General features: G+C 34.8%; 1 protein-coding gene across 1 annotated transcript in view; it reads left to right on the forward strand.

Moving 5' to 3' along the window:
• Positions 1 to 23,000, forward strand: part of LOC145686388 (NFU1 iron-sulfur cluster scaffold homolog, mitochondrial-like) — a 67,086-nt gene extending 44,086 nt beyond the window's left edge. Inside the window, exons 6-7 of the mRNA XM_081759662.1 lie at positions 12,102 to 12,218; positions 22,593 to 23,000. Coding sequence (XP_081615788.1) covers positions 12,102 to 12,218; positions 22,593 to 22,694 — 219 coding nt within the window. The 3' untranslated portion in view covers positions 22,695 to 23,000. The remainder of the gene's footprint in view (positions 1 to 12,101; positions 12,219 to 22,592) is intronic.
• Positions 23,001 to 27,341: the final 4,341 nt, after the last annotated feature.

Genomic DNA, 27,341 nt, shown 5'->3' on the forward strand with positions numbered 1-27,341 from the left:
TTTATATATTAAATCAAAAGAAAACACTTAAATCATGATGACACTGAATTCGAATTCACTTCACTACACTAAACACTGTTGATCGATCGTAATAACACAATGTGGTGTAGACACAATTCGTAAACACGGGACGCACAAGTAGGTAAGTATTTTTTTTCATTGTTTGTTTAACGAAAGAGAGGAAGATTTGCTATACATATTTGTTTATTTTTAGTTGAAGAGAGATGATACTGTTCCTTGTCATTGTCCGTGTTTGACGATTTAGTTCCCACAAACTTAATAGGTTTTGAAATACCAGTTTTTGGAAGAGGAGGAGGAGGAGGAATATGAAGTTCCTTCTTTATTTGAGCATTGTAATTTGTTGTAACTGGAGATTTAGGTGGTGATGGTAATTCCACATCCATATATATGTGCTCAAGTCCACAACTGCCATGTGTACGTGTAGGTGAACATGTATTATGTTCTGTCTCTGTCTGTGTGTGTGTGTCGATATGTTTTGTAATAGTGGCGTATGGAGGGTCAGATGTTCGAACCTCGTGTTGCGTATTAGTATTCGTGTTAGTTTTCGATGAATCAATTATATCGAGTTTGATGGAATTTCCAGTTTGTAGTGTTTGTTTTGAATGTGGCTTTGAAGCTTGTTTTTTGAATGTAGTTATATTATTCCGCCTAGACTTACATATACAGAATATATATATTAATACCTTTATAAAAACGAACACTCCAAGACCAAGGGAGATAAATAGCAATATCTTTGAAGTCTCCATTCTGAAAATAAAAGAAATGGAGGAATGTATGAACTTGTATATATTCTTTCTTTCATTCTTTTTTTTTTTAATGAATATTTACATGGCCTATCCGTAGTCTCTTTTTAAGTGACTTTTTAAAATAAAATCGGCCTCTTTATCCAGCTTTTGATATGGATGAACCATGTCAATTCTTTGAATTGCGTAAATTAAGTCCATATCTATAAAATTAACCTAAGGTATGTGGTACTTCTTGAATGATTCTTTGAATCATATTTATTTAAACCACATGAGATCAATCTACTGTACAAGTACGAGTGATTAAATTATATTAACCTATTCTATAGGTCAATAATAAATTCTTTTTTTTTAATGAATACTAAGTCTATATGCATTAAATAATATGGTTTACTAAAATATAATACTATAATCATACGTATATAATACTAGATAAATAATTACATATGCATATGCTAAAATATTATTTGATATATATATATACTTTATTAAAGTAAATTACTTTGTGTACACGTACATAATTAAAAGGTAACTCAGGTGTTTCTATTCTTTTCCTCTCTAGTTTCTCCCTAGTATTCAAGTCTAGTACTATTTTTCTATTTTCATTTTAGGGTGGCGGTAGTAGTCTTTTTTTTGTACATAATAACATATATGTATTTTACATTTTGATTTTCAAGAAATGAGGAGATTAGGATTTAGTCTAATCTCGATGGGCCTTTGGTAGATAAAGCAGCGGGCCGTCTCGCTGCCCAAACCAAAATGCAAAATACTTCTCTCGTTGATGACCTAGATGTTGAACTTGACTAGTTTCATAATGTTAGACTATTATGTTAAAATATTGCATTAATTGACAATTAGTTCAGGAAGCTAACGTGCCTTAACATAATTTTCTAATTTATTATAAATAATATAAAAATTGCTGTTACTTATAATGAACTAGGATTTTCTTATTATTTTTTTTTACTTTTACATATTTACTACAGTTGTTCCATCAACTTAGATTAATACTACCTTGCACTTTATTGTCTAATAGGTGCCAGTTATTCTATATTATTTACTTTGTATTTGTTTATAAGTCTGACTACTTTTATATAAGTAAGGATTGATGCCACTATCAACAACACTACCAAAACTAATATTATTATAATAGTAAACGTCATAGTTGAATGAGATATTTGTAATGCCACTATTGTTGAATTGATCTGTAAATTTAATAAATCATCCGCCAACTTGTCTAAAATATAGGTCGAATTTGTAAGATTTAAATGAAACATTGACCAATTTCCCACTAAATTAATTTTACTATTTTTAACTTCAACTAATTTTCGTGTCGGTAAGACTGTATTATTAAATATTAAGCTATCAAATTCATGATATGCTAGAAAATAAGATTGGTTTTTTCCATATTCCAATTGTTTCGATTCTAATATATGATTATCTAGTCTTATTGTTTTATATCCTGGAATATGAGATGAATATAATATTCCTGCATTCGTATATTGAAAAATCAGCTTAGCTTTATATGTTTCGGATAACAATGTACATCCTTCTAAGGTCTTATTCAGTACAATATTATTTAAGCATTCTGATTGAGGTGTGATAGTAATAGTTGTAGTATGACAAAAATAAAGAAAAGATTTCCATTCACATAACCCTTTTTCTAGACTATGAAACTTTCCATTTGACAAATAAGCTGTTGTTGGTAAATCATAATGGTACTTTTTGTTGCCAATGAGAAAACCTAAAGATTTTACTTCGTACATTTTTGATATGCTTGATGAATAGATAATTGGTGTTCGTAATAACAAATCTAGATTATTTGATTCCAAATCGAAGCGTACTAAATATATACTAGACAGTTTATAAAATAGGCCTAAATCATGAATATAAAGTGTTGATTTCAAAATATCGTGTTCCTCTAAAAATCTGAGCGCCTGATTATTATTAAAAATATGGAATGTAAATTCATTAGCCATAATATTTGAAAACATTTCCAGAATATGTTGTTGCGCCGTATGCATCAAAAAATTAGAAAGCAATTGTTGTTGAATAGCAGATATTCTACAAAAAATATAGTCCAATTGATTTCTAAAATCTAAAAGAACATGTTTAACTGTTATTACTACATTATGAATTATTTTTATTTGATCATTAAATCGGTTCTTTAAAGTTTGGATTTCTCCAGTTAATAATTCATCATGTTTCCTTAATGCCTCTATTGAAGACGATAATTTTTGTTGTTGTATTAAGTTGTATGTAGATAACCCAATTGAACCAAGTCCTAAAATCCAGGAAAATATTGATCTTTTGTTTCTATTAGAATGTATACAAGATGCTTTACCGTTTTGATATTGAAACGCACATGGAATTGTATTCATAATTTTTTCCCTAAAAAGTCTTTCATTTTTCCGAATTCCCTCTTGTATATTTTTTAGTCCAGGACATTCTGAAACTATCGGTATTGCCTCATGAAAGTTTATATGTATTTTTAAAGTAGTGTAGATGTCTTCTGTTGTGTGCACTGCAAAAGAATTTTGCGATACGGCTATCCCTAATTTTTCCATAGTAAACTGTTGTGGACTGGCAGTAGTATACATTACCATAATGCAGTAGACTAGAATTTCTAATACTCGCATTTTCCCTGAAAAGTAGAAAATACTATCCTCACTATAATGAAACTATTTATTTTTTTTTTATGAAACTATATGTTTAGTTATACCAATAAATTAATACATCAATGATTTTAGTACGCTTTTTTTTTTTTTTTTTTTTTTTTAGAAATCATCTTACGTTTTCAGCGTGTGCAACATTGAATGGTTTTATTCTTCTTATGTCGAATGTATCAACCTTCTGTTCATTTTTGTCTGTTAGATATTTGATTCGATACGAATTCTCGTTTATTTTTTCTAAAATTTCACCTCGCGTTTTAAATTTCTGTCCGAAACATGCAGGAACACCCGGCTTCTGTGCAATATCTTGAATGAGAACCTGTTGACCCGGTTCAAATTGTTGTGATTTGAACTTTTGTTCGATATATTTTTTCTGGGTTTTGAATCTTCGCTGAAGATTCCTGTATGCTAAATCTCGTGCCTCCTTTAAGTTTTCAAGTCGCATTTCGTTCTCTTCATATTCGCATGAAATATCTAAAGAAGCATCTAATTGTGTCCTCGGTTCGAAACCGTGTAGTAAGAAAAACGGAGTGTGTTTCGTTCCTTCATGAACATGAGAGTTCAATGTAAAAATAATAGACGGTAATAAAATGTCCCAGTTCGTCATCTTTTTGTCTACATAGTGCTTTAGACAATTCTGTACTACGTCATTCATGCGTTCAGCTAGACCTGCAGAATAGTGTGCCCCTGTATTTGCAAAATTTAGGTGAATACCGAACTTTTCAGCCATTTCTTCCATCAATTTTCCCCTATGTGCAGATAGTCTATCTAATACTATTTGCTTTGGTATACCATATTTTAAAATTATTTCATCATAAATAACTTGACTAATGGAATCGGCGCTTAAGTCTGGTATCGATTTAGCAATGGTAAAGCGCGTAGCCATGTCGACCATTATACACACATACTTATGCCTGTAGGTGCTTGATAATGGGAGAGGGCCAAATTCATCAATACAAATTGACTCCATTGGCGCGTATTGCGGATAAGTTTGGGGGTGCAATGGTGTTCTCCCCGGTCTTCTCTTATTAACCTGACATGTGATGCAAGTTGCGCATTTATCATGCAAAAACTTTTTCATGTTTGGCATGTAGATCTTTTTTAATGCATTATTATAACATTTTGTGAAAGAAAAGTGACCTCCCCCGTAATGGTCTGTGTGAAGTTTTTGAAAAACATATTCGCGTAATGAATAAGGAATGCAAAGCAAGTATTTCACTTTATTTGCGAAACGATGCTTTCTAAACAATCGGCCATCCCTAATTTCAAATGCAGATGCCTGTCTTTCCATCCGTCCGTCACATTCTTCTGGTTTTTCGAGAGCTCGAAATATTGGCCCAAAGTGAGGATCACTTTCTTGTAGTTTTCCTACATCTATTCCTTCCTCAAATGACATGAATGTATTTAACTCGTCAAAATCAAAGTCTTCCTTTGTTGGTTTTATATTCGTGTCCCTACTTAATATATCACTAGGATTGTGATCGCCTCTCACGTGCACTGGTATGTATTTATAATCTTCTAAATGTAATGCCCATCTAACCAATTTTGGGGATAATTTAGGGGCGGTTTTAAGGTAGGTCAAACATTTACAGTCTGTGTAAAGTTCAAATTCGTTCCCGTATAAATAAAAATTAAACGCTTTACAAGCTGATAAAATTGATAATAATTCAAGCTCTACTATGTGGCGTTTCTGTTCCGTTGGTCTTAATAGTCTGCTGTAATACCCCAATGGTGTCCATTGACCATTTTCTTGCTTTTGTAGCAAACAACTTCCGATCGATTTTTGACATGCATCTGTACATAATCGTAGGGGTCTTCCCTCTACGTAAGGTGAGAGAATCGGAGCTTCCATGAGTACTTTTTTTAAATTTTGAAACGCGGTTTCGTGCTCTTCCTTCCACTCGAATTTTTTTCCTCGTCTAAGCATAATTTGTAATGGCTCCACCAAAGAGGCATAATCCTTACAGTATTTTCTTACATAATTACACAACCCAAGAAATGATTTTAAGTGTTTGGGTGTCTTTGGTGTTTGAAAACACTTGATAGCATTAATAATTTTGTCACTGATTTGAAAACCCATAGGACTAACAATATGTCCGAGAGCAATTATTTGATTTTGCAAGAATTTACATTTTTCTACTGATAATTTCAAACCTGCTTTCCTTAATCTTTCAAATACACTACGCAAAATGGCCACCATTCGCTCCTGATTGTTACAATATACAAAAATGTCATCCATATAGAACGATACGTTCTCTGGGGCAACATTTGATAACGTTATAGACATAATTCTGGTATAGATCGCGGGCGCTGATAGATATCCCTGTGGTAGAACTACATGACGGTAACTCCCTAAGCCTGGTATATTAAATGCTGTACAATCTCTAGATTCTTCAGTAATTGGGATATTAAAATAGGCTGATTTTACGTCACAGACTGAGTACCAAAGATGTCCTCCCATTGTTGACAAAATATTATGTATAGGCGGTAATGACGTTGAATGAAAAACTGCATGTTTATTGAGAACCCTGGCATCCAAAACACACCGGAGCGAGTTATCTGGCTTCTTTATAAATAGCATTGGGCTATTATACGGGCTAGACGCAGGTTCTATTATGTTTTGTTCTAAAAGTGTGTTAATCTGGTCACGAACCAATGACTTACATGCTGCCGGTAAGGGATATTGGGGACGGTGAAAAGGTGTTTTTGTTTTAAGTTCTATGTGATGTTCATAGTTTTTTACCCTTCCAATAGTACTAGAATCCCATGCAAATATGTCACTAAACTCATAACAGAGATCTACTAATTTCTTTCTAACTTCAGGATCTGCTTTTTCTCCTATCACTAGTTTTTTCTCATCAAATTTTAGCCTTTCTTTTTCTATTTCATTTTCTGAGTCTTCACTATTTACTGTATAACATTTTTCTTCCCTAACATAATCTTCTCCATAACCTACTACTGTATTCACTTTCAAAACTACTTTCCTCTCTAAAGGATTTGTAATTTCTAGCAAATTCTGTTCTTTAGATAGTAGAGTTCTCGGTATTAATATCTTATAGTCATGTTCTAGCTTTCTGTTTGGCTCCAACAAATATTCGTTTCCTGACCATGAATCTACTAATTTTACAGGAACATGTACTTTACTTCTAGGTGGAAAATACACTGTTTTACTCAAAACAAATTTTGGCACTATACATGTTTTTAAGATATCATGTACTTTCTCAGAAACCGGAAGTGGTGTTTTGTCACTTTTTGTTATTTTCTTGGGTGGTCTCCCAAATCTGTGTAAAGTCAAAGTTTTGTTCCCATAATCTAATTTCATTTCGTGCGGATGTAAGAAATCATTGCCTAGTAACAAATCGTGAGGAAATCCTTTTATTACTCGAAAGCTATGGTGAAAATTTTTCCCAGCAATGGAAAACCGAACAATTGCTATTTTATTTACTGAAATAGAATTCTGAGTTATTCCCTTAATCCTAGTCTCAATATTCCTAACTGCTGCATCGGGTGGAATTAGACTTTCATTTATTATGGACAATTGGGATGCAGAATCTATGACAGCTTTCATTCGTCTATTTTCTATATAAACTGGTAAGAATATCATTTCATTCTCACATTGAATGGAGGCTAATATTTGTTTTTTCTTATTAACCAGACAACCTGTAAATGCGCCTCTACCATTTACAGTCTTTTCTAGTTTAAAGTTTGCTGAACTCCCTGCATTGAATTATTCTGACAGTTTTTACATGTGGAACAACCCTGGCCATATGGTACAAAAGGTACAGCATTGTAATTTAAATTACTGTTATGCCCCTGTGGTTGTACTGGCTGATAATACACAGGATACTGTTGTGGTGGTCCGTTCCATTGATTCCAACCCTGCCTATTATTGTAATTATTTTGATAACGTCTTTTACCACGACCTCTATTCTGATTAAAATTACCTCTATTCTGAGAACAGTTCCCTTTATTCTGATTAAAATTTCCTCTGTTATTCGAATTTCTACCATTATTCGAGTTCTGACCATTTTGCTTATTTTGGCCTCTAAAATTCTTTTGCTTTCCACCTCGAAAATTTTGAGACGAATTATTTTCTTTCTCTGTATTGTTTACTGTTTGTGCCTGACTAATCATTGTTAGTTTTAACTCTTCTAGTGTTTTTTCTATTCGCGCCATTTGCGTACTAGATGATGGTTCTACCTTCATTTCTTTATTTTCTACTGAGTCTTTTTGACTACTCTGAGACTTCTTTGATTCCTTAGCTATCACTACTTTATCATCATCTGTATCACTATCTGATGAATCTCCTATTCGAACTGGTTTCTTAATTCTAGTTATTAATTCCTGTACCGAAACTGACTCTTTTTTCTCTTTTCCCTTTTCACGCTTCTTCCTTCTTTCTATTTTACATTTATTTTTCTCTACCTTTAACAAATCTTCTATAAACTCATCAATAGTGTCGTATGTCTTTATTCCTACTTTGTCTATATAGTAAGGTAGCAACCCTGATGCTATTAACCCTATCTTCTTCGTATCGTCCATGTCTTTGTCAAATTTCTCTATAAGGGCTAACATGTCATATACAAAATTTATTATAGGCTCTCCTTCCTTCTGCAACCTATCCCTAATTCTTTCTTCAATGTCTAATGCAAAATTTGAATTTCGAAATTCTTCTATTAACTCCTTTTTCAAGTTATTGTACTGTGCATTGTCAACATCCTTCCTGTCTAGGAATATTTTTATCCATTGCCTACACTGACCTTTGAAAACAGCTGGCAATAACAATTTCTTCTTATTATCATCGTAACCATTAATTTGGCATGCGTCGTCAAATTCCTCAAAGAATGCAACTATGTCATTTCCTGACTTTATATCAAAACGCGGTAGCTTGCATAAATCTGCTTGTATGTTTACCGTTACTGGATTAGCCTGCATGTTTGAGTGACCTTGATCGCTACTAATATTGCCAGAATTGTTCGTACTTCTAAACGTTAATCGTGTATCAGATACCTGAGTAATTACGTATTTTCTCTGTCTAGGAGGAGTAACACACTGAAGAATCTGATCTAATGTACTGTCTAATTCGTCTATTGCTTCATTTTGTTTCCTTATAACTTGTCTAAAAGACATACCATTCACCTAAGAACATTAATAAAATAAGAACCTTGTACCTATAAACCTGTATACCTAAAATACGAGTCAATCCCTTATACCATTTTAACATTATAATAATCACCTACATGTTAAAGTAACTTATAAATTAAACCTATATTATTGTTTCATTATTAAAGATTGAAATTCATTTCACTTTTTTTTTTTTTTTTTTTTTTTTTAAGATCTTACAATAACCTAGGATCTTTGAAAAAGGCGTAAGCCTAACGCGTCTTCCACCATGTGGTTATGCTTAAGGTTTATCCTAATGGGGGTACATTGCGAGAGGTTTACTTTCTTAAACATAACCAACTCCGTCCTATACTCCTGATAGAAGTGTTATGTAACATTAAATAAACTAGGAAATTCTAGGCGTGAATAAAAGATACAAGCCTCAAATGTGTGATTGATTTTAATTTTTAGTGAAGTCATGAGATGTTTGTGAATTGGTTTATGTGTAGAGACATTTTGGCAGTTGACAGATTTCTTAAGCACATACCTGATTTTCTTGTTGAAGATTATTGTCCCACGACAGTCACTCCAGATCCAATCTCAGCCCAAGTCCTTATTGACACAACAGTAACTTTCCAAATTTTATCTGATGTAGAATTTAATGTTCGAAGTCTCAAGACAAAATTGTTTCAAATAACTCAGTTACATTGAGACTATCAACGATGTAATCTCTGGTTGCTCTCTCTCTATCCCGGAAATATAGTGAGGTTATATACTATTTCTTTTGCTGAGGTTGTTACCCAAAGTGACGTAGATCCATGGCATGACCTAGAAACTCGGGTTCATGTACAAGTCGGAATTTGGTTCAGACGAAGAAATCTGTCAACGCAAGATTTACATAATGAGGAAGTTCATTATGTAAGTCAAACTGTCTTCAGCACATAAAACGAATTCGCAGACAAATTACATAATTCTTAACATTTTATTATAGAGTTTTAATCTGTATTTAGGTAAAGGAATCTTTTCCTGTTTTGTTCATCTTTAAGAGTTGAATTTAGAACCAAAGTACAACACAAATAAAAAGTTTATAACTGGCCGGTTACAATATGTTTCATATAAGTTATTTAAATTCCAATTTCTTTTATCGCGACAGATTACGTACGAACGCAAATAAAAAGTCACTAGTATGGAAATTGAGTACAACTTACAATAGGTTAACAAAATACACAGTAGATTTGGATATCAATGTTAACAGTGTAAGTCAATTCAAGACAGATCTTTGTAATGTAATAAGAAGTAATTGTAGATGAAAGAACATTAATGATAATGCAACCACATTATAACTATAACAGTGTATGATAATATGAATGTATGAATGTGTTATAGTTGCTTAATACATGTAACGGACACTGTAATTGGGTTATGTAGCCTGTTGTGTCTAGAAATAAATAAATAAATATTTTTATACAATATATTAAACTAATTAATTTCGAAATTTAACGAAGACTACAAAATTTATGATCATAGTGTAGTACAACAGAGCCCGAAAGTTTTGTATTTGTAAATGCGTTATTTGTCTCCTTTTTTTTAACAATATTGCTGAGCCTCAGTTCTGAAAATAAATAAATAAAAATAACAAAGTGGAAAAAGAAAAGGAAAAAGATTAATCAGGCTAAACTTAAAAGTATAATGTATAAACGATTTTGTATAATACAATGTATAGGAATATTAATATATATGAAAGAATGTAATATATAAGTATTATTTATGGATATGTGATTCACAATTTCGTGGAAAGAAACAAAGAGAAAATTCCCAAAAGATTATGATAAATGGAACCAGTTTATAAAGCATCCTTAGCTATAAAAAGTTCAATATTCGGCAACTAGGGTGATTCGCCGCGCTCTTCCTGAAAACTACCCGTACCAGTGTAATACTGAAGTCTAGGATAACCAATATGGGTTGAGCATAGTTCCTAAAGAGCGAACTTACTTTTAAAAAATATAGTTAACACATACCCTGTAATTAGGGTGGAAAATTAACAATAAAAATTGATTTTGTATAGGGAGTTTCAGCCCCAGAAAATAGTATTTTAAGGAAAGAAGTGTGAAAAGGATAATGTAGTTGCGTCGAAGAATATGACTATTGTTTCCAAACATTAGAAGAGCCTGTTGATTATCTTGAAAATTAACTGTTATTAAAATTGACCTCAGTAACCAGAAAACAACGATAATTATGTCCATGGATGGTAGGAAGCCCTCGACGTAGCTACAAATACAGTGTGGATCGACTGAAAAAATAAGCAAGAAAAATTTCTTTCATCGAAATAGAGAATTATAGTTTTTTATTGTCTTAAAAATATAAAATTTAGGCGTTTACGTTGCTCCAGGTACCCAGGTAGCTACACATGGGTAAAAGACTTAAGACTATATGCACTAAATCAAGCAACCTAAAACAATGTTCCTACCAATCAACAATTTCTCGAGCTATTAAGGTTCTAAGCATTTGGAGGAGACAAGACATACGATTGGAAATATATAGATATTAAAAAGAACATATCATTTTGTTGAGAATTAAACTTTTATTTTACTTTATTTTTATTTATTAATTTATTATTAATTTCTTAATAATAAAACCAAAACAAAATCGAATTCTTTACTTCGCTGTGTTAGACAGATGCTAGTGCTTGAACATCGATGCCTTTGCCGTAACAACTAAAAAAGGAATCCATACAAGTTTTGTTCATTCATCACCATTTGGCACATATCTTCGAGGATGTGGATGTTGGAAGATATATTTGTAATGATGTTTTGTTTTATGTTGTCTTTCTGAACTATCCCATATTCAATACACTTTCGGGACCACGTGCAGCAAAAGCATACGCGGTAGCCACTATACCAGCAGGGAGGACTTACGATAGCCGTTTTCCTTCCCTGCCGGGGAGGCGAGGTTCATCCTACTGCCAAATGGATCAATTGTGTTTTCTATTGGGTCTATCAAGGCTGATTTGAATTCTGTCAAGTTGTGGTCAAATCATGGGATTCGATACATGATGCTGCCGTTACGACTCCGGACACTGCTGGGGCGAAAGGAGATTGTCTCAGACACTCCACTGCTTACATTGGATACGCTGGAAGGCTCCTACTCGCTAGAGTTCCCTCTATCAGTACATATAAGAAATATACTTCTACCCATCACGGAATATATGTATTCCATTACCGCAAATCGTTCCAAGCACTGATTAACTAGTAGGAGGAGTTCAATCTCCTGCGCATCACTCGCAAGCTGATTATCCACTTCATTTTCGGATGAGTGGCGGTGCAGTCCTAAGGTATAAAATTTCTACTGCAGTGAACCCTAGAATGAATGTAGGAGAGGTACTCTGAGCTCTGCTTATCATTTTAAACTCAGCTGGAGTCCGCTTACCCGTCTATATGATTCCAGTATGGATTAAGTGTCGTTTGTTACATTTAGTTAAATTCTATTAATGACGTTTTCCAGTGCGAATTGAATTCTGCTCTGTAATAAATTTATAATATAATATGTATACTATCTTTTTAAACAGGGCTTTGAAGATGGAATTGTAAAGTTAAAAATGCAAGGAGCATGCACCAGCTGCCCAAGTTCTGTTGTAACTTTGAAGAACGGAGTTCAAAATATGTTGCAATTTTACATACCTGAGGTAAGTAGGATGTTGTTTAAGTGCTACTTCTAATAAGAATTGACATAAAAATAATATTAACGTATAGTGTGTCCGAGAAGTCCTCCTATCTCTAGGTTTGAGTATCACAGAGCAATGTCGGTGTAATTTTAGTGCATTTATTTAGTACATACTATAGTTGAGTTCAGCTGTTCTTTTACGAAGCTGTTTAGTGGAAACATTGCTGTTAACCGAGCAATGGCAGTACATGTTTCCTCAAGTGTCTAGTTACTTCCACTACACAGCCTGTTTTTTACTCATCCTGAAGTAAACTCAGTTCCTCCCAATCAGACAAGGTTGCTTCATGAGGTAGCACCTTGCCAAAAGAATCTATAAACACGGTCATTACCTGTGTCATTGTTTACCCTGTGTGTATGATCATTTGTGCACCCATACGCCTGCCACTGACCGTTCCTCAGCTGTGTAACTGCAACCACTCACATCAGTCATGGCTTCACAACTGAAATGTTCCAAACGATTTTGAACACCGGAATACTAGGCAAGACTTGAAAGTAGGGATACTAGACAGGACTTGAAAGGAGGGATACTAGACAGGACTTGAAAGGAGGGATAGCAGATAGCGCTGTCTATGACCATGAAATTAGTGTTACCAATACCATAACTAAAATTACACTGAGATTGTTCTCTGTGATACTCAAACCTTGGGGTACGGGACTTCTCGGGCACTCTGTACCAGAAGTGACTATGTACAGAATTTCCGTGATCATGATAATAAATTACCTGTTGTGCTGTATAATTACGAAACATGGTTGCTTACTCTGAGGGAAGAACGTAGACTGAAAGTATTTGAGGACATGATCCTGTGTCGGACCCAAGGCCAACAGGAATGTGGAATGGCGAAAACTTCATAACGAGAAACTGAATAATTTATACTGTTTAGCAAACATTGTTAGGGTTATCAAGTCTAGGAGGCTCAGTTGAGCAGGTCATGTAGCCAGAATGAAAAAAAAAAAAAAAAAAAAGTAGGAACGCTTTCAAAGACTTAACTGGAAGTCCAATCAGAAAACGATCATTCGGAAGACGTATGCGCAGATGGGAGGACAATATTAAGATGGATCTCGCAGAACTATGAATACAAAATAAAAACTGGATCCAGTTGGCTAAGGATAGAAGTCAGTGGAGAGCTGTTGTGAAGGCAGCATTGAACCTCCGGGTTCCATAGACTATAGAGTTAGTTAGTTTTAGCTAGTTTAACATCCGAAAAGTGACATCAGACTTCTTCAATGCGGTAGCATCCATGTGCAATGCACGTTACATTAATCATTTTTGAGTATAATGCTTTGACGGAACTTTCTGCCTTAACCAAGTGCGATTCTGTGTCTATCACAAAAATCAACACGTCGTTGTGTCGGATGTCATCAGGCCCTGATAACTACATCAAGTTGTTAGAAACTTTGTTGAATGTTAAATAATTCCCTTTTTCTAATCCACAATCGAGTAGAAAAACTCGAGTAGGTCCGAATTCCATCGTCATATCAATTTGCTATGCATCGTCCGTCTCATTTAGCCTGAAGGACATAATCCGTAGGACGTTAAACTGAAAGATTACGTTTTCACTTTCATGTTGCTGTGCATCGTCCCACTGAATCGGTAATTTTATTGTACTGACATTCATATCTTTTCTGCATAATTTAAGCCAGTGTTCATTTTTAGAATTTGTCTGACATCGTCTTTCATAGGACAGAAGAATCAGCTATTACCTTAAAATATTCGAACCAGAGACCCCACGAACCAGAGGAGAGTGCTCTATCATTGAGCCACAGCGGCCCCACAAGCGTTCATTTGCGATTAAGCTGAACATTGTCGTTATATCAATTCCAGGAAAGATAACAAAAGAAGAGTACGACCTGTTTAAGAAGTTTTTTTTTTTTTCTAGGAAAAATTATGAAAACAAGCAATCACCAAAGAAGGAACGATGGACTGTCATTTTAAGGATGACCAGCGTAGGAAACACATACGAACTAGATATTTTAAAAAAATCATTAATGTTTATATTCTTCGCTGGAGCAGAACAAGAATACATTTTAAAATGTCCCGAGTTGAGAAAATGGCGAAAAATAGTTTATTTATATTCCAGGTGCAGTACTATGACTATTTTACGCTGTCATCGTAACGATATCTCTAGAAGTTAGAAAATGCTCAAAAACGACGTATAATGAAAAAAAAAAAAAAAAAACTTTGAGACCCAAACTGGCAAAAATAAATAAATCTCCAACAAACATCTCCTAAAAGTTCAATACATCATGAAAGATGCAAATGTACTAAAGTAGAGGTGCATCTGAATTACGAGATAAAAGACTCGATTACAGCGAATTCCTAGCTCTAGTAATAATGCGCTGAATGCACAGAATTCCGTTCGGGAAGTTAAGTGGAAAGAGATATTTAGGTAGGCCAAGCAGATGGAAAGATAAGATCAAGCAATATCTTCGGGTGGTGGGTAATCAAAGTGGATAGGCGTGGCAGTGTAGGAATTTGTTTCTGTCACGATGAATTTTTAGGTTTCTTAAGTTATTGAGTTAGATATCACTATGTTTCTATTTAACATACATAATATTGTATTAGCTATCATAAATATATATATATGTGGTTATTTTACTACGGCCTTTAAAGTATGATTAAAGAGTTTTCTGTCAATATCAGGACAATTCTTTTACTCATACATATTTGTACTGTGTGAAAAATGACAAAGGAACAATATACGTCAAAATAATAGTGTTGAAGTAATTATGATTTTGCTACAAATATGAGTATTACATTTAATAAGTATCACATACTAGTTAACATAATTTTAAAGTAAACGTGTAGTTATACTGAGAATGTGTTGAGGAACACTTTAGAACTATCTATTTGTTATGTGTATGTAATCTACATACTATACACCTCCACATGAATTTTAAGGGAGTTCTCATTAAAATAAAATTTTCCGCTAAAATCAGTTTAGCAATTTCTCTAAGACTTTTTCTTTCCAAAACTTCATGTAGAAATTGGCTGTAAATGGTGGTAAAGATGATCCCATAACTATACTACCTACTTGTTCATAACTCCCTTTATATATTTAAAATAACTGTAAAATACGTGACAACGTTATTAGGTCCTTTGGTAAGGAACATAACATACTATGTTAAAAATTCTGCAGAATTTGTTATAATACTTGACTCTGTTGAAATAATGTACAAGGATCTTTTCTGATGTGTGTTCGTTATTTAGGAAAGTATCTCTTAAAGACACACTATCCCTACTCAGAAGTTTCAAAGAAGACTGTTCCAATTAATACGTATTAACATCCGTATATTTTAAATATAAAGAAAGTTTTATAAACAGGTACATAGTGTAGCTATGGGATCATCTTCATCACCAGTTATAGCTGATTCCTATATGGAGTGGAGTTAGGGGGCCGCGGTGGCTCAGTGGTAGAGCGTTCACCTCTGGTGCTTGGGGTCCCGGGTTCGATCCCAGCCCCCGCCAAGTGAACTTTGTGGTGGACAAACACCGTGTGCGTGGGTTTTCTCGGGGTTCTCCCGTTTCCTCCCACTTTCTTCATTCCACCATTTTCACTCATTTCTCATTATCACCGTCTCCTTTAGCCTAACCGGCATAACCGTGGGACGTTAAACTTAAAGATTTCATTTCATTTCATTTCATTTCCTATATGGAGTTTTGGAAAGAAAAGTCTTTACGAACAGCTAAGCTGAAGCCAAAATATTGGTTTTGATATTTAGATGGTAAATCGTAATTTGACATGGAACGGATGAATTAACTTAACTGATTTACAAGATCACCTAAACAGCATAAATTCCAACATTAAAGAAATTAAAGAAGAAGGAAAGATATTTTTTTCTGGATATAATAATTTAAAGAAAAACTTGGGACGATCAGGTCACAATGTGTATAGAAAATCTACTTACACTGATCTCGACAAGAAGAGTTGATTCCTATCATCACTCATCCCAGAAGAATGTATGACTAAATACATTATTATACAGGGCAAAGAGGATAACAGATAAAGATAACCTACAAGAAGTAAGTCATCTGAAACAAAATGGCTATAATAATAAATAATAACGAAAAGAATATCAATAAAGCAATAACAAAATTCCTAAAATGTCACAAGCAGAATTCAGATAGAACTTCAGAAGAAAAATAAAATGTACATTCATACCCGTTATTCATAATACTTTAAATAAAATAAGTCGTTTATTGAATAAATCTGGAATAAAACAGTGGCGTATGTCAGGGGAATTTCGAGGTTTTAACCCCCGTTTAAAAAGATGATATACAAAAATAAGCATTTACCATATTAAGATATATATACACACACCTGAAATCATATGAACTTGGGTGCTTGAACTCTATCCTCTTTAATGAACTCCTACATGCGTCACTGGAATAACAACAATTTACATGGCACCTTTAAAGATCACTCACATGCTACGCAACGTGAAAAATCAAGAACGATTAGACACCCCATGTGAATATAGCCTAACATACGAGGGTCATTTAACTCGAAGTGGCAACATAGTTGTGAAATGGAATGTAGTGAATCACTCACCTCAAGAAGCGTACAGTTCTTCGATGTAGTCTCCGCTAGCCTATTGAACCCTTCGCTAGATGTCTGGTATCTGTTAAATACCTGTCACTCAAAGCCCCACTTTATGAGAGGGCGTTGATAGTGCGCCCTAACGCACGAACAATGCTGGGAATGTCTGAAACGTTTGCCCCTGAGAGGTTCTTTCATTTTTGGAAAAAGATCAAAATCGCAGGGCTCATATCCGGGGAGTATGGCAGGTGCTCCAGTACCCCCCAACCCCATCGTCATAACAGAGTCTGTACTGGATTGGCTGTATGGCATCTGGCATTGTCGTGTAGGAGAATTGATCCAGACTCCAGGAGGTGTGGACGTTTGCGCCGCAATGCTTGTCGCAAATGGTGACTAAAGCATAGTATGCAGCATTGATGGTAACGCTCGGTGGAACTCGATATGACAGAATAATGCCTTCGTGGTTGTATGACATTATCATCATCACCTTAACGGTTGCTGGCTCTTGCCTAAGCTTTTTCGGTCTTAGAGATTCTGGGTGGCGCCATTCACTCGACTGACGTTTCAATTCAGGCTCGTAGGATCTTCCCATGTTTCATCACTTGCAATAATGAGGTGCAAAAAGTCATCACCTTCCTCATTGTAACGTTGAAGGTGTAGGCGCACACATTTCCATCTATACCACTTTTCTCGGTCTCGGTCAGAGCATGGGGTACCCATCTGGCTGCAATTTTCCGCATGCCAAGATCTTGTGGTAGCATGCAGAACACTGATCCGGAAGAAATGTTCAGCTCCTGCGCCAATTCACTACAAGTTCAGCGCCGATCACCGTCAAGCAGAGTCCGTAGTCGTTCGCATATACCCTTCACCGTACATTTTGTCTGTTGACTGTCGTCCCGCCTGAAATGCCGCAACCCATCTCGCCACTGTCCGATAGGGTAGAGCAGCTTCACCACAGGCTTTTATTAATCCTCTGTGAATGGTCCTAGCATTTCACCGTCGTGCCATTTGCAATTTGATAAACACACGCTGTTCTGCACGCATGAACATTGCGTTAGGGCGGTATTTCACACAACAATCACTTTAATAATGTCTACTCGCCACACACGCCGTAATATGGGACCGCAGCAGCGTTGAACTGACTCGTACACATCCATAGAACACACTACGTTCGTCATTTGTCTCCTGCCCACACGACACACCAATGGTAGCAGTGTTGCCAGTTCGAGTTAAATCACCCTTGTACATTGGACAGACGGGACGCACAATTACGACTAGAAATGATAAGCATACAAGATATGCAAGGGTCGTTCAAGGTTCACCGGGACTTTTATTTCTTCAGAGGAAACAGATAGCACAAGAAGCACCAAACCATGCCAGCTTTTCAAAGTATTCTCCGTGCGCGTCGAGGCACCGTTGCCATCGTTGTGGCTGCTCCCTGATTCCTTTGGCGTAGAAAGAAGTTGGTTGTTGTCGTAGCCACTGGAGGACATCGTTCCGCAGTGCTTCATCTGTCGTGAATTTCTTCCCTCCCAGATGGTCTTTAATCGACTGCCAAGGTAATTTGAGGATACTGGTCCCAGGAAACCATAAATATCATCTGACCTTTGGCTCGACTATGGATAGTTATATTACACTTTTGTCGCGATATTTGTTTCTCCAAAAAATGTACCAATGGGAGCCGAGCACCATATGTGATGCTCATGGTCTAACAGTAATTTGTGAGAATGAGCATCATATATGATGCTCAAGAACTTGGATTACTTGATTAGTAATTTGTGATATCAAGCATGAGCATCATATATGGTGTTCATGGCTCCATAGAGAGATAAGGTGAGCACCACATATGATGCTCATGGTAGTCAACCTGTTAATAGGTGCAAATCTGGACTGATAATCACTGGGGGCTAAATCTGGACTGTAAGGGGGATGGAGCAGCTATTTGTTCACCATACTGTGCTTGCAATCTTCTGAAAATCTCAGCTGGTTTAACTTTCTCTCTCACAATAAATTTGATTACACACCGCTGCTCCACAGCCACAGACACAGTGCTTGCCGCCATGTTCGCTGCAACTGCTGCATATGCGCCAAATACGTCATGCCGGGCGCTAGTTATTCGAGAAGGAATACATTACGTCACCCGCAAGTTTCATCATGATCCGGCTATTCATCGATTATTTACGTACGAAAATCCTTTTCAACCTTGAACGACCCTTGTATAAAAGTTAATCAACCAGAGAAATCAGCATTAGCGTAACATGCTTTAGAAGAACAGCATAAAATTTTGTTTGTCCGCTCATAGATATAAGAACATATTAAGAGTGGTAACAAATAAAATTACGTAGTTCATTGAATAAAGAGGAAGGTTTGAAATTAAATGAAATTTGGAATATTTTATTACCATAAAAAAGTGAAGAAAAAGAAAACAATGATAATAATATTTAGGAAAAGGGCTAATGTTACAAATTTAAATCAAACTGAAAATTATGACAATGCTTGTTTGTTAAGTGTTTGAAAATAAAATTATAACAATGAAACAATTAAAGTTGTACCACAGTAGTTCTCCAAATTAGAACAACTCAGATGATAACTGGAATCAGTAAGATATAAATAGTATTTCTTAAAAATGAACCGATGTAATTCGAACTGTTAAGTGTTGTTTTTAGTGCTTTCTGGACACTTGGAGTGTTTCGATAGTACAGGAATAAAAAATCATACCTTCGTGATTTCTTCCAGTTTGCGGTAGGAGTGTTCGCGATCATAGCCCCAGCGCGGGCTAAAGTATCGAATATTAAATTTTAACAGGGATACAAAAACACCTGATGCAAGGTGAGTTCCCTTTCTAAGGCAAAGATTAACTTTACTGGAACACTTGGATATTATTTTACTAGCAAAGGGTATGTAAGATTGAAACGATCACAGGGAAATAAAAGGAAATTATGGCACTCGTATTATAATTGTAAGTTGTGATGAGCGTTGATCACATATGTAAGCTGTAAACATGGGTAACGAAGAATGAGAGAATGAAATAGGCAATGAATCTACCCCATGATATCAGTCGAACTGAGAAACTTAATTAGACATTCCCATGTTGTTTACTAGTACCGGGCGTGACTATAATATAGGCATGTACCATTACAAATTAGTAATGAAATATTGAATTATTATCTTTATAACAAAATTCATTGATTGGCTCTGAGAAATCTGCATGATCCAAAATTAACTGAAGTAAAAATGTAGTAATGCTAAATTGAAAACAAGTCACTATTTTAAAATTTCACCGCTTTGCCCTATATTTGAAATAATGCTTCCTGGAAATTGTTCCTAGCGTTGCACGATTCACAAGTATCCCAAAATACTCCAAGAAGACAAATCATTCAGCGACAGTTCCAAATTATGAAATTCTTCACAATAGAATAAGCAAATGTGAGTACAAATTGCAGTTATGGAAGAAAGAGTAATTGATCATTATTATTGGAAGCCAGACGAGACTATAATGAAATTATATTATCTTAATCTTGTGGGTACTTTTAAAAATCAATATGCCACAGTTGTGCAACAAATTTCACTTAAATTATCACAAAAGTGCTAACTAAAATATTATGAAAACATGAAAGGACGATGGCCGACTTCCTCAATTATTACTTAACTTTCATGTTTTTACATTAATTAGTAAGTTCTTCTCCTCCACACCGGCACAAATATATCACTTTCACATGGAGATGCTTAGAACGCTTAGTTCTAAAAACGGATTTAAGTTAGCACACTATTGCACTTCCTTTTCTCCGTTAACCATTTTTGTCATTACAGAGTAGTGATGTTGTAAACATTGTTCCGGCAACCTCTACCTTGTCCCAGATTGGGCGGTTTCAAACTTGCGGTTGTTACTTATGTTAGTTTTAATTCTGCAACTTAAATTGCGATACGTTATAATTACTCAACAAAATATGATTATAATATTCTTTAGAAACACTATTTAAAATTTATTACAAGATTATATATATCAAAATAGATATTTATATTTATTTATCATACTCGCACGCTCTTGATGAGCTGGTGTGGAAAGCAAACATCTTTCTACACGTCGTACCAGCAACTTAATAGTACAGGGAGTGGGTTTTTTTACGTTTGCGCCTTCATTGTTTTCAACTCGTATTTCGAATGAAAAGAAGAAAAGAATGGAGATTTTTGAGTGACAAAAGGTTACGTCACAAAGTTCGGTTTCTTTCTGGACAGACCTCGTATGTATACATTATCTAAAGTGTGTGTTTTACAAGGTCTGCACTATTATTATATATTTTGTATCTTTTATGAAATGGTTGCCTAAAGTCTACTTTATTTCAGACATATTTGCGCCCACGTTGTTCTAATTTTTGTCACAAATGTGTTTGGTTTCTGCCTGTATTAGCTTTTAGTGGTAATTTCGCCTGAGGTTTACTGAATTCTGTTCTTGGTACCCGGTACTTGAATAACACCAGGAGTTGATTTCTTATCTAATTATTATTATTTATAATAGTTTTTTCTTTTTTTTTTCCAACAAGCACTGGCCTGCGAAATTGATTTATTTTTCTGCTGCTGAAATGTGATATGAATTATCAACGTACGCAGAAATACAGTGGTGTAGATTAATGTATAGCTTGTTTGGATTCTTCTGATATAGAGTATCTTACGTAAATAAGATAATCCAAAAAATAAATATTCAACAGTAATATGAGTTGTTTCTACTTTTTCCGAGCTTCAGGATCTTTTCTCTATCATTTGTTGATTTTGCAGTATCTAAAGTTTGAATACTGCTGTTCTGCTGTACTGGCACTGCAAAACAAGATTCGTATTTTCTCTGTTCTATATTTAACTTATTTCATTATGAAAGACAAACGCTAAATATTAATTAGTGACAATATTCGCTACTTGGGCTGTCTATACAATATTACCTGCAATGTTTGAAACTTTAAATCTAGTCTTGACAAACACAAAATTTCCTTTGTACAATCATTTTGAAGACAATAACATTCAACACGGAATTAACACTGTTTATTGTTAAACATAGTAAGTGCAAGGTCGAGTTCAACCATGTAGCTCCTTCTGGACGCAGTCGTCTGTTTATATTGCGTCCTTTGATGTCGACAGAACATGCTGACGTTGGCCAACACTTTTCGTAAACTGTATTCTCGCAGTACTGTTCCGAACACCGAATCGAAGGCACTGCTGAGCAGACCGTGTGCTATCCAGCTGAAACTATAATCATTCGTACAAATCCTGGGAGTTTGGGCATATTCCCATCAATCTGTCTTGTTATTGCAATTTTCACAATCACTAGTGTAAAAGTAGAATCTGTTAAAAAATACTAGTAAGGAATGCAAAAGGTAGAAAGAGTTCCCACTATTCAAGATAGTAGACCAAAAATTTACTATCATCAGCTTATATTAGCTACACATCTTGTAATAGTAGTTTTGAGTGTTATTAAATACTAATAGTATGAAATTGGCAAATTACCTGCACAGTTTAACTCTCAAGTGAAATTAAAAGCATATACTTACTTTAAAAAACAGAAACCTATCTTTTAAAATAAACTTAAAAATTGTAATTTAAAAAGATAATCACAAATTTAAAACCATAAGCATGAAGCAGAATGGTTAAGTAAGCAAATGATAACACGCAGTCATCGTAGGCAGGCAAGCAATAGCACAAGTAACGACATCTATTAACATGGGTGTTTATTGTTAGGATTAGCATGATGAAGAGAATAAAGACCGGAGAGGGTTGCTGTTTATTATTAGGATGTATTTATTTTCTTTCAGGTAGTGGCAGTAGAGCAAATTGAAGATGAAATCGAAATACTGACTAAACAACAATTCGAAGATTTCGAGAAGAGACTGATGAAGGAAGAGAAACCAAAATAGTGAATTTTGTGAATAAGATCACTTTCTTAATGTAAATATTATATGTTTATGTACATATATACATAAATGTGTAAATAAATTTTACTGCTTGTGTGTGTATATACCTAAAGAGGAACATACCGTTGAAATTGATAGAAACGTTTATTATAGACATGCACTTTGTAATTGTAATTGTTCAATAAACAGTGAAGTGAATTAACGTGTCTGAAAAACAAATAAACTTCAGATGTTGTTTAATAAATGCATAATTTTTTTTTTATGTAGATGCTGTTTTATTGCGATCATATTAAAAGCTCTTGCTTTTCACTCTCTTGTTTGATTTTCAAGATCGGTTTTAGTAGCCCAGAAAGTTAAATTGACCTGTTAGAGAAGCAATTCTGATTAATACTAATATTAACGTCCACGTACGTAAAAACATTAATTTTTGAGAACTTCATGACATCCAATAATGAAATACTCGTATTAACTCGTATTAGACATGGAACTTATAAATATCACTGTTTGACAAAACTCATGAATACAGTATTCCTGGTCATATAAAACAATGTTACATGGTATAGTGAAGCTTCAAAAAACAAAGAATTTTCAAAGTTATAAGAATCTATTCCATGTCGAATCACCTAGATGGAGTTGCTCGACCATTAAATAGTCTTTATATATTTTCATTAAAGGTTACCTTACTAGTGATTTGTTTACAAATATTGTCACTTTCTATTCGTCTCCCACAATCTTGGATTTAGACTCAGTTTTCTTCACTGCGGCAGGCGAGAACAAGGGTTTGCAATGGTATAGAAAACAGGCAGCTGCATAGTTACCATGAAAGATAGAATATTGAGATTCCAAATTTTTTAAAGCAGAGATTCTGTCCTTCCAAAAAACGTACATACATGCAAGATATACAGGGTATCCAAAAAGTTCCGCGTCATAGGTAAAATGATTTGTGTGTGTTTGTGTTTGGTGGACGATGCTGTTGTAGGATTAATGTGTAGATATAATAGTGCTAGTGTAAAGGTTACTCACACCGAGATGTTGCCAATGAGTTCAGTCAATCCCAGTCAGTATTCCACACCATCATGGGACAATTGCTGAAAAAATTCAAAAGAATCGAGGACGTATGCAAAGCAGTTGACCCATATTATGTCCCCCGTGTGTTAGACAATTTGCGCTTCGGCCGACAAACATATTTGGAACTTAACAGAGAGCACATTTGAACAAGTGCTGTGATTTTGCCAATGGTACGAGACTTTTCAGGTATAACGCTATTGTTAAATACCCTTCGAACAACCCTCGTATACACAACAAGATTTCTTAGAACCAGCGCGGAGCAGGACAAAATTCTTGGAATCACAGTGCTGCGAAGTTTCTCGCTCACAAGTTTTTCTATATGTGTGTGTGTGTGTTGCTCGCCCACTTTTTTCTTCGTATGGCCTAATTTGGAAAAAGAATTTAGCTCAGCTTAGCTTTCTTCACCTTCCTACCCAAGCTGAATTGCGGAACTAAAAGGCAGTACCGGACTATTTGCTGTAATTTGCATATTTTATAAAAATACTGATTATTCATATTGCCATGTGTTTAAATGTGGTTAATGTGTTCTCAATAATGCAATAATCGATTAATCAATTCTTATTAGTGAAGCAACTACCTAAAAACTAAATGTTTTGTGGGAACTATCTTTCGTTTTAATAGTGTATCCATACACGTCCATTTTGCGAGAAGAGACTAACTCACACAGGGTGCAAGGAGTGGAATTCCAACCACAATAGAGAACAGAGCACATTGTTCCCCACTCCAATTTCATTTATTTAGTGAATATGGTGACATGAAAATCTTTAATGTAATATAAGGAATACCCATATTTTATTGCTTTCTCATGGAAATAATGCCTTATGATAAAGTTTTATTATTAAATACTACAAAAAATTCCAATTGTTAATGTGTTGAAAGATGGAATATATTAATCTCCGTTAACCAAAAGGATGGAGCACAGTAACCTACGTTGATCTGAACGAATGGTGGAACTAGAATGTGTAAGGAGTGAAAACATTGTAACAAACAGTGCATAAATTCCTCATCTCCATTGAACAGTGCCTATGTCTTCGGTTGTTCGATTTTCGTTACCGTAAGTACGCGCGCGGATACGTCGGTATTCGGTTATCAGCGCTATACAGGGCCACATTACTACGCTCTGAAAAGTATTTTAGTGCTTGTAAAATGTGAAGTGCTACAATAATTAAAAAGCTTGAAATATACGTATCAAACATATGTTTTGTGGGTGTTAATTAATACACCAAGTTATCATAATAAAGATATGAAAGTGTGCATGCTATATAATGATATTGTGTGTTAGAAAATAAGTTTTGCGCATGTGTAGATTTTAGTACGTTTACAGTTTCCGCAGTGCTACAGGTTAGTATTATTCTTCACGGAGTATACGGAGTAGAAGTATATATCGCACCCAACGTTCCCCGAACTTCTGACCGTAAACTGGGAAACCACTATTGGGAATGATCAGCTGAGGTGAATACAGGGAGTTACCACGAACACGGTATAAACTTAATGCCAATAGTCAATGGTTCGAATCCCGACTTTCACCATTTTTGTTCTTAGTTGGTTAATGTTTACTTGTGGGTTGGTATCATTCAGTCCAAGAGTCTGTTTTCATTCACGAATCAATACAAGGGCGTTCATGGATCAAACCCGATACCATTAAATCTGTTTACACAAACAGTAACCCGCAAGCAACGAACCCACATACTCTCATACAGGCGTCCTGTAGAATTTTGGAAAATAGAATTTTAAAGATCTTAAATATAGCCATAAAAATTATGAACTTTGTCAATTTTGCAACTCTGTGAAAGAGCTTGAAGCCACAGAATGTAGTTTGCTGCACAAGAACATATGGCATAATTAAATATAGCTGAAGTTGAAAGCCCTTCATGTCATATTCCCTCCGAAAATCGAAAAAAAAATACGAATTTCAAGGTCAAATTTTCCAAAGAGAGGATAGGAAAAAAGTTGTGAAAGTTTACGCTTAGATGTTCCTATTAGTACTGAACAGAAATTATGGATTCTATTGTGTGGTTTACACACATACACGTTTTACAAGCTTTCAAGCAGTTGTGAAAATAACAGGCTCAGTTTTGCATTTCAATGCAATGCATATCCACAACTTTTTTTGAGTATCAGATATTATTTTAAGAATTATTAGTTAGGAACTATATTTTGAAGTATTGACGCGTCAGACTGAAATAGGTATGGACGCTAAGTTGGCTTTACTTGAAAATATAGGGGACTGATAAATGTAATAGTAATAAATAATTTAGTAATAACAATAAAATGAAGAATTTTACATGGTTCGATACCTATTATATTTAGTTTATTGAATTTGAGAATTTATTAAGCTTATATAAGTTTAACCTACATTTTAACAGAACTGAATTACATGTGCATCCACTGAGAATTGGTCTAGGTTCTTTGTGTGAAAAGCGAACATTAAGCACACTTGTTTTGGAATAACTCAGGATTAGAGGAGGTTAAGAAATTTAACATGTATCAAAATACGAATATTCATTTTAAGCTTTTTTAGATCTGAAGATTGTGTGTATAAGTATTAATGAAAAGTTTTAGTTACATCAATTATGCTAGAAAAAAGTTACAAGAGCTGTTACCAAAGTACTACAAATTTTATTTGTTTATGTTCATTTCATGAAATTTGGTTTCTATTACATCGTAGTTTTTCAATATAGATTCTCTTTTACTGCATTTTTCTCCCAGCGCGAAACTACATTGCTAGTTTCAAAGAAAGTTTTCAAACTTACCTTTGTGTTATAGTCTACAGCACATATTATTTCATTGAAGTTATGAAATCCTTCCTAGGATTCATCAGTTCTAGGAAGAGATGATAGGCATTGGGAACTAAATCAGGCGAATAAGGTGATATCGAATAATTCACAGCTAGGACTTCCGTTTGACCAAGTTGTTTCCAACTGGGTACTCTGTGACGTGACTGCTGCTCTGTTGCTCAGTAAACTAAGTGGTGAACGGAAAGAGAAGGCATATAACTTGTTAAGAAAAAACAGTGCCGACAGACGAAATAGCGTAGTCAATGGTTTTGGAGGCATACTATTTGTGGATCTGTGATTATGCGTATACTTCCATCTTTTCGTCCATACCTTTCCTCCTTTGCTCTACATCATTTCTCATTCTTCCAACCGTATATGTGTGCTACGTCATACATTGGTCGGTTGGAAATGACTTGCTTTAGACCGACTTACTGTTTGTAGATTAAAGCATGTAATTCATGTTTCATCAGTTATCATTAGTTGAAAAAATAAGTCCTCATAGCAAGATAATAGCTTCTGAAGTTGATGATAAGTGCAATTTCTGTTCTTGTCCGTACAACTAGGGTACTAGCGAGCTTTAAAGGTAACCAAGAAAGTTCTGTCGCTTTTTGTAGAGGTTTATATTCAGTTAGCCCTCACACCGTGAGTTGAATGCGAATGGAAATAAGGCGAAGGTCAGTTGTTGGTGTGGGTATATCCAACATACTTCCTGGTTATGACGGTTCAGTTACACCGCGAACTTGCGTAAAGACAGAGTGAACATGGGACCTTCACAGAGCGTCATAAGGGTGTGTAGTACGAGTTC

The sequence above is a fragment of the Thermobia domestica genome, chromosome 5, assembly GCF_964235325.1.
Source record: "Thermobia domestica chromosome 5, izTheDome1.hap1.1, whole genome shotgun sequence".
In the NCBI taxonomy this organism is placed as follows: Eukaryota; Metazoa; Arthropoda; class Insecta; order Zygentoma; family Lepismatidae; genus Thermobia; species Thermobia domestica.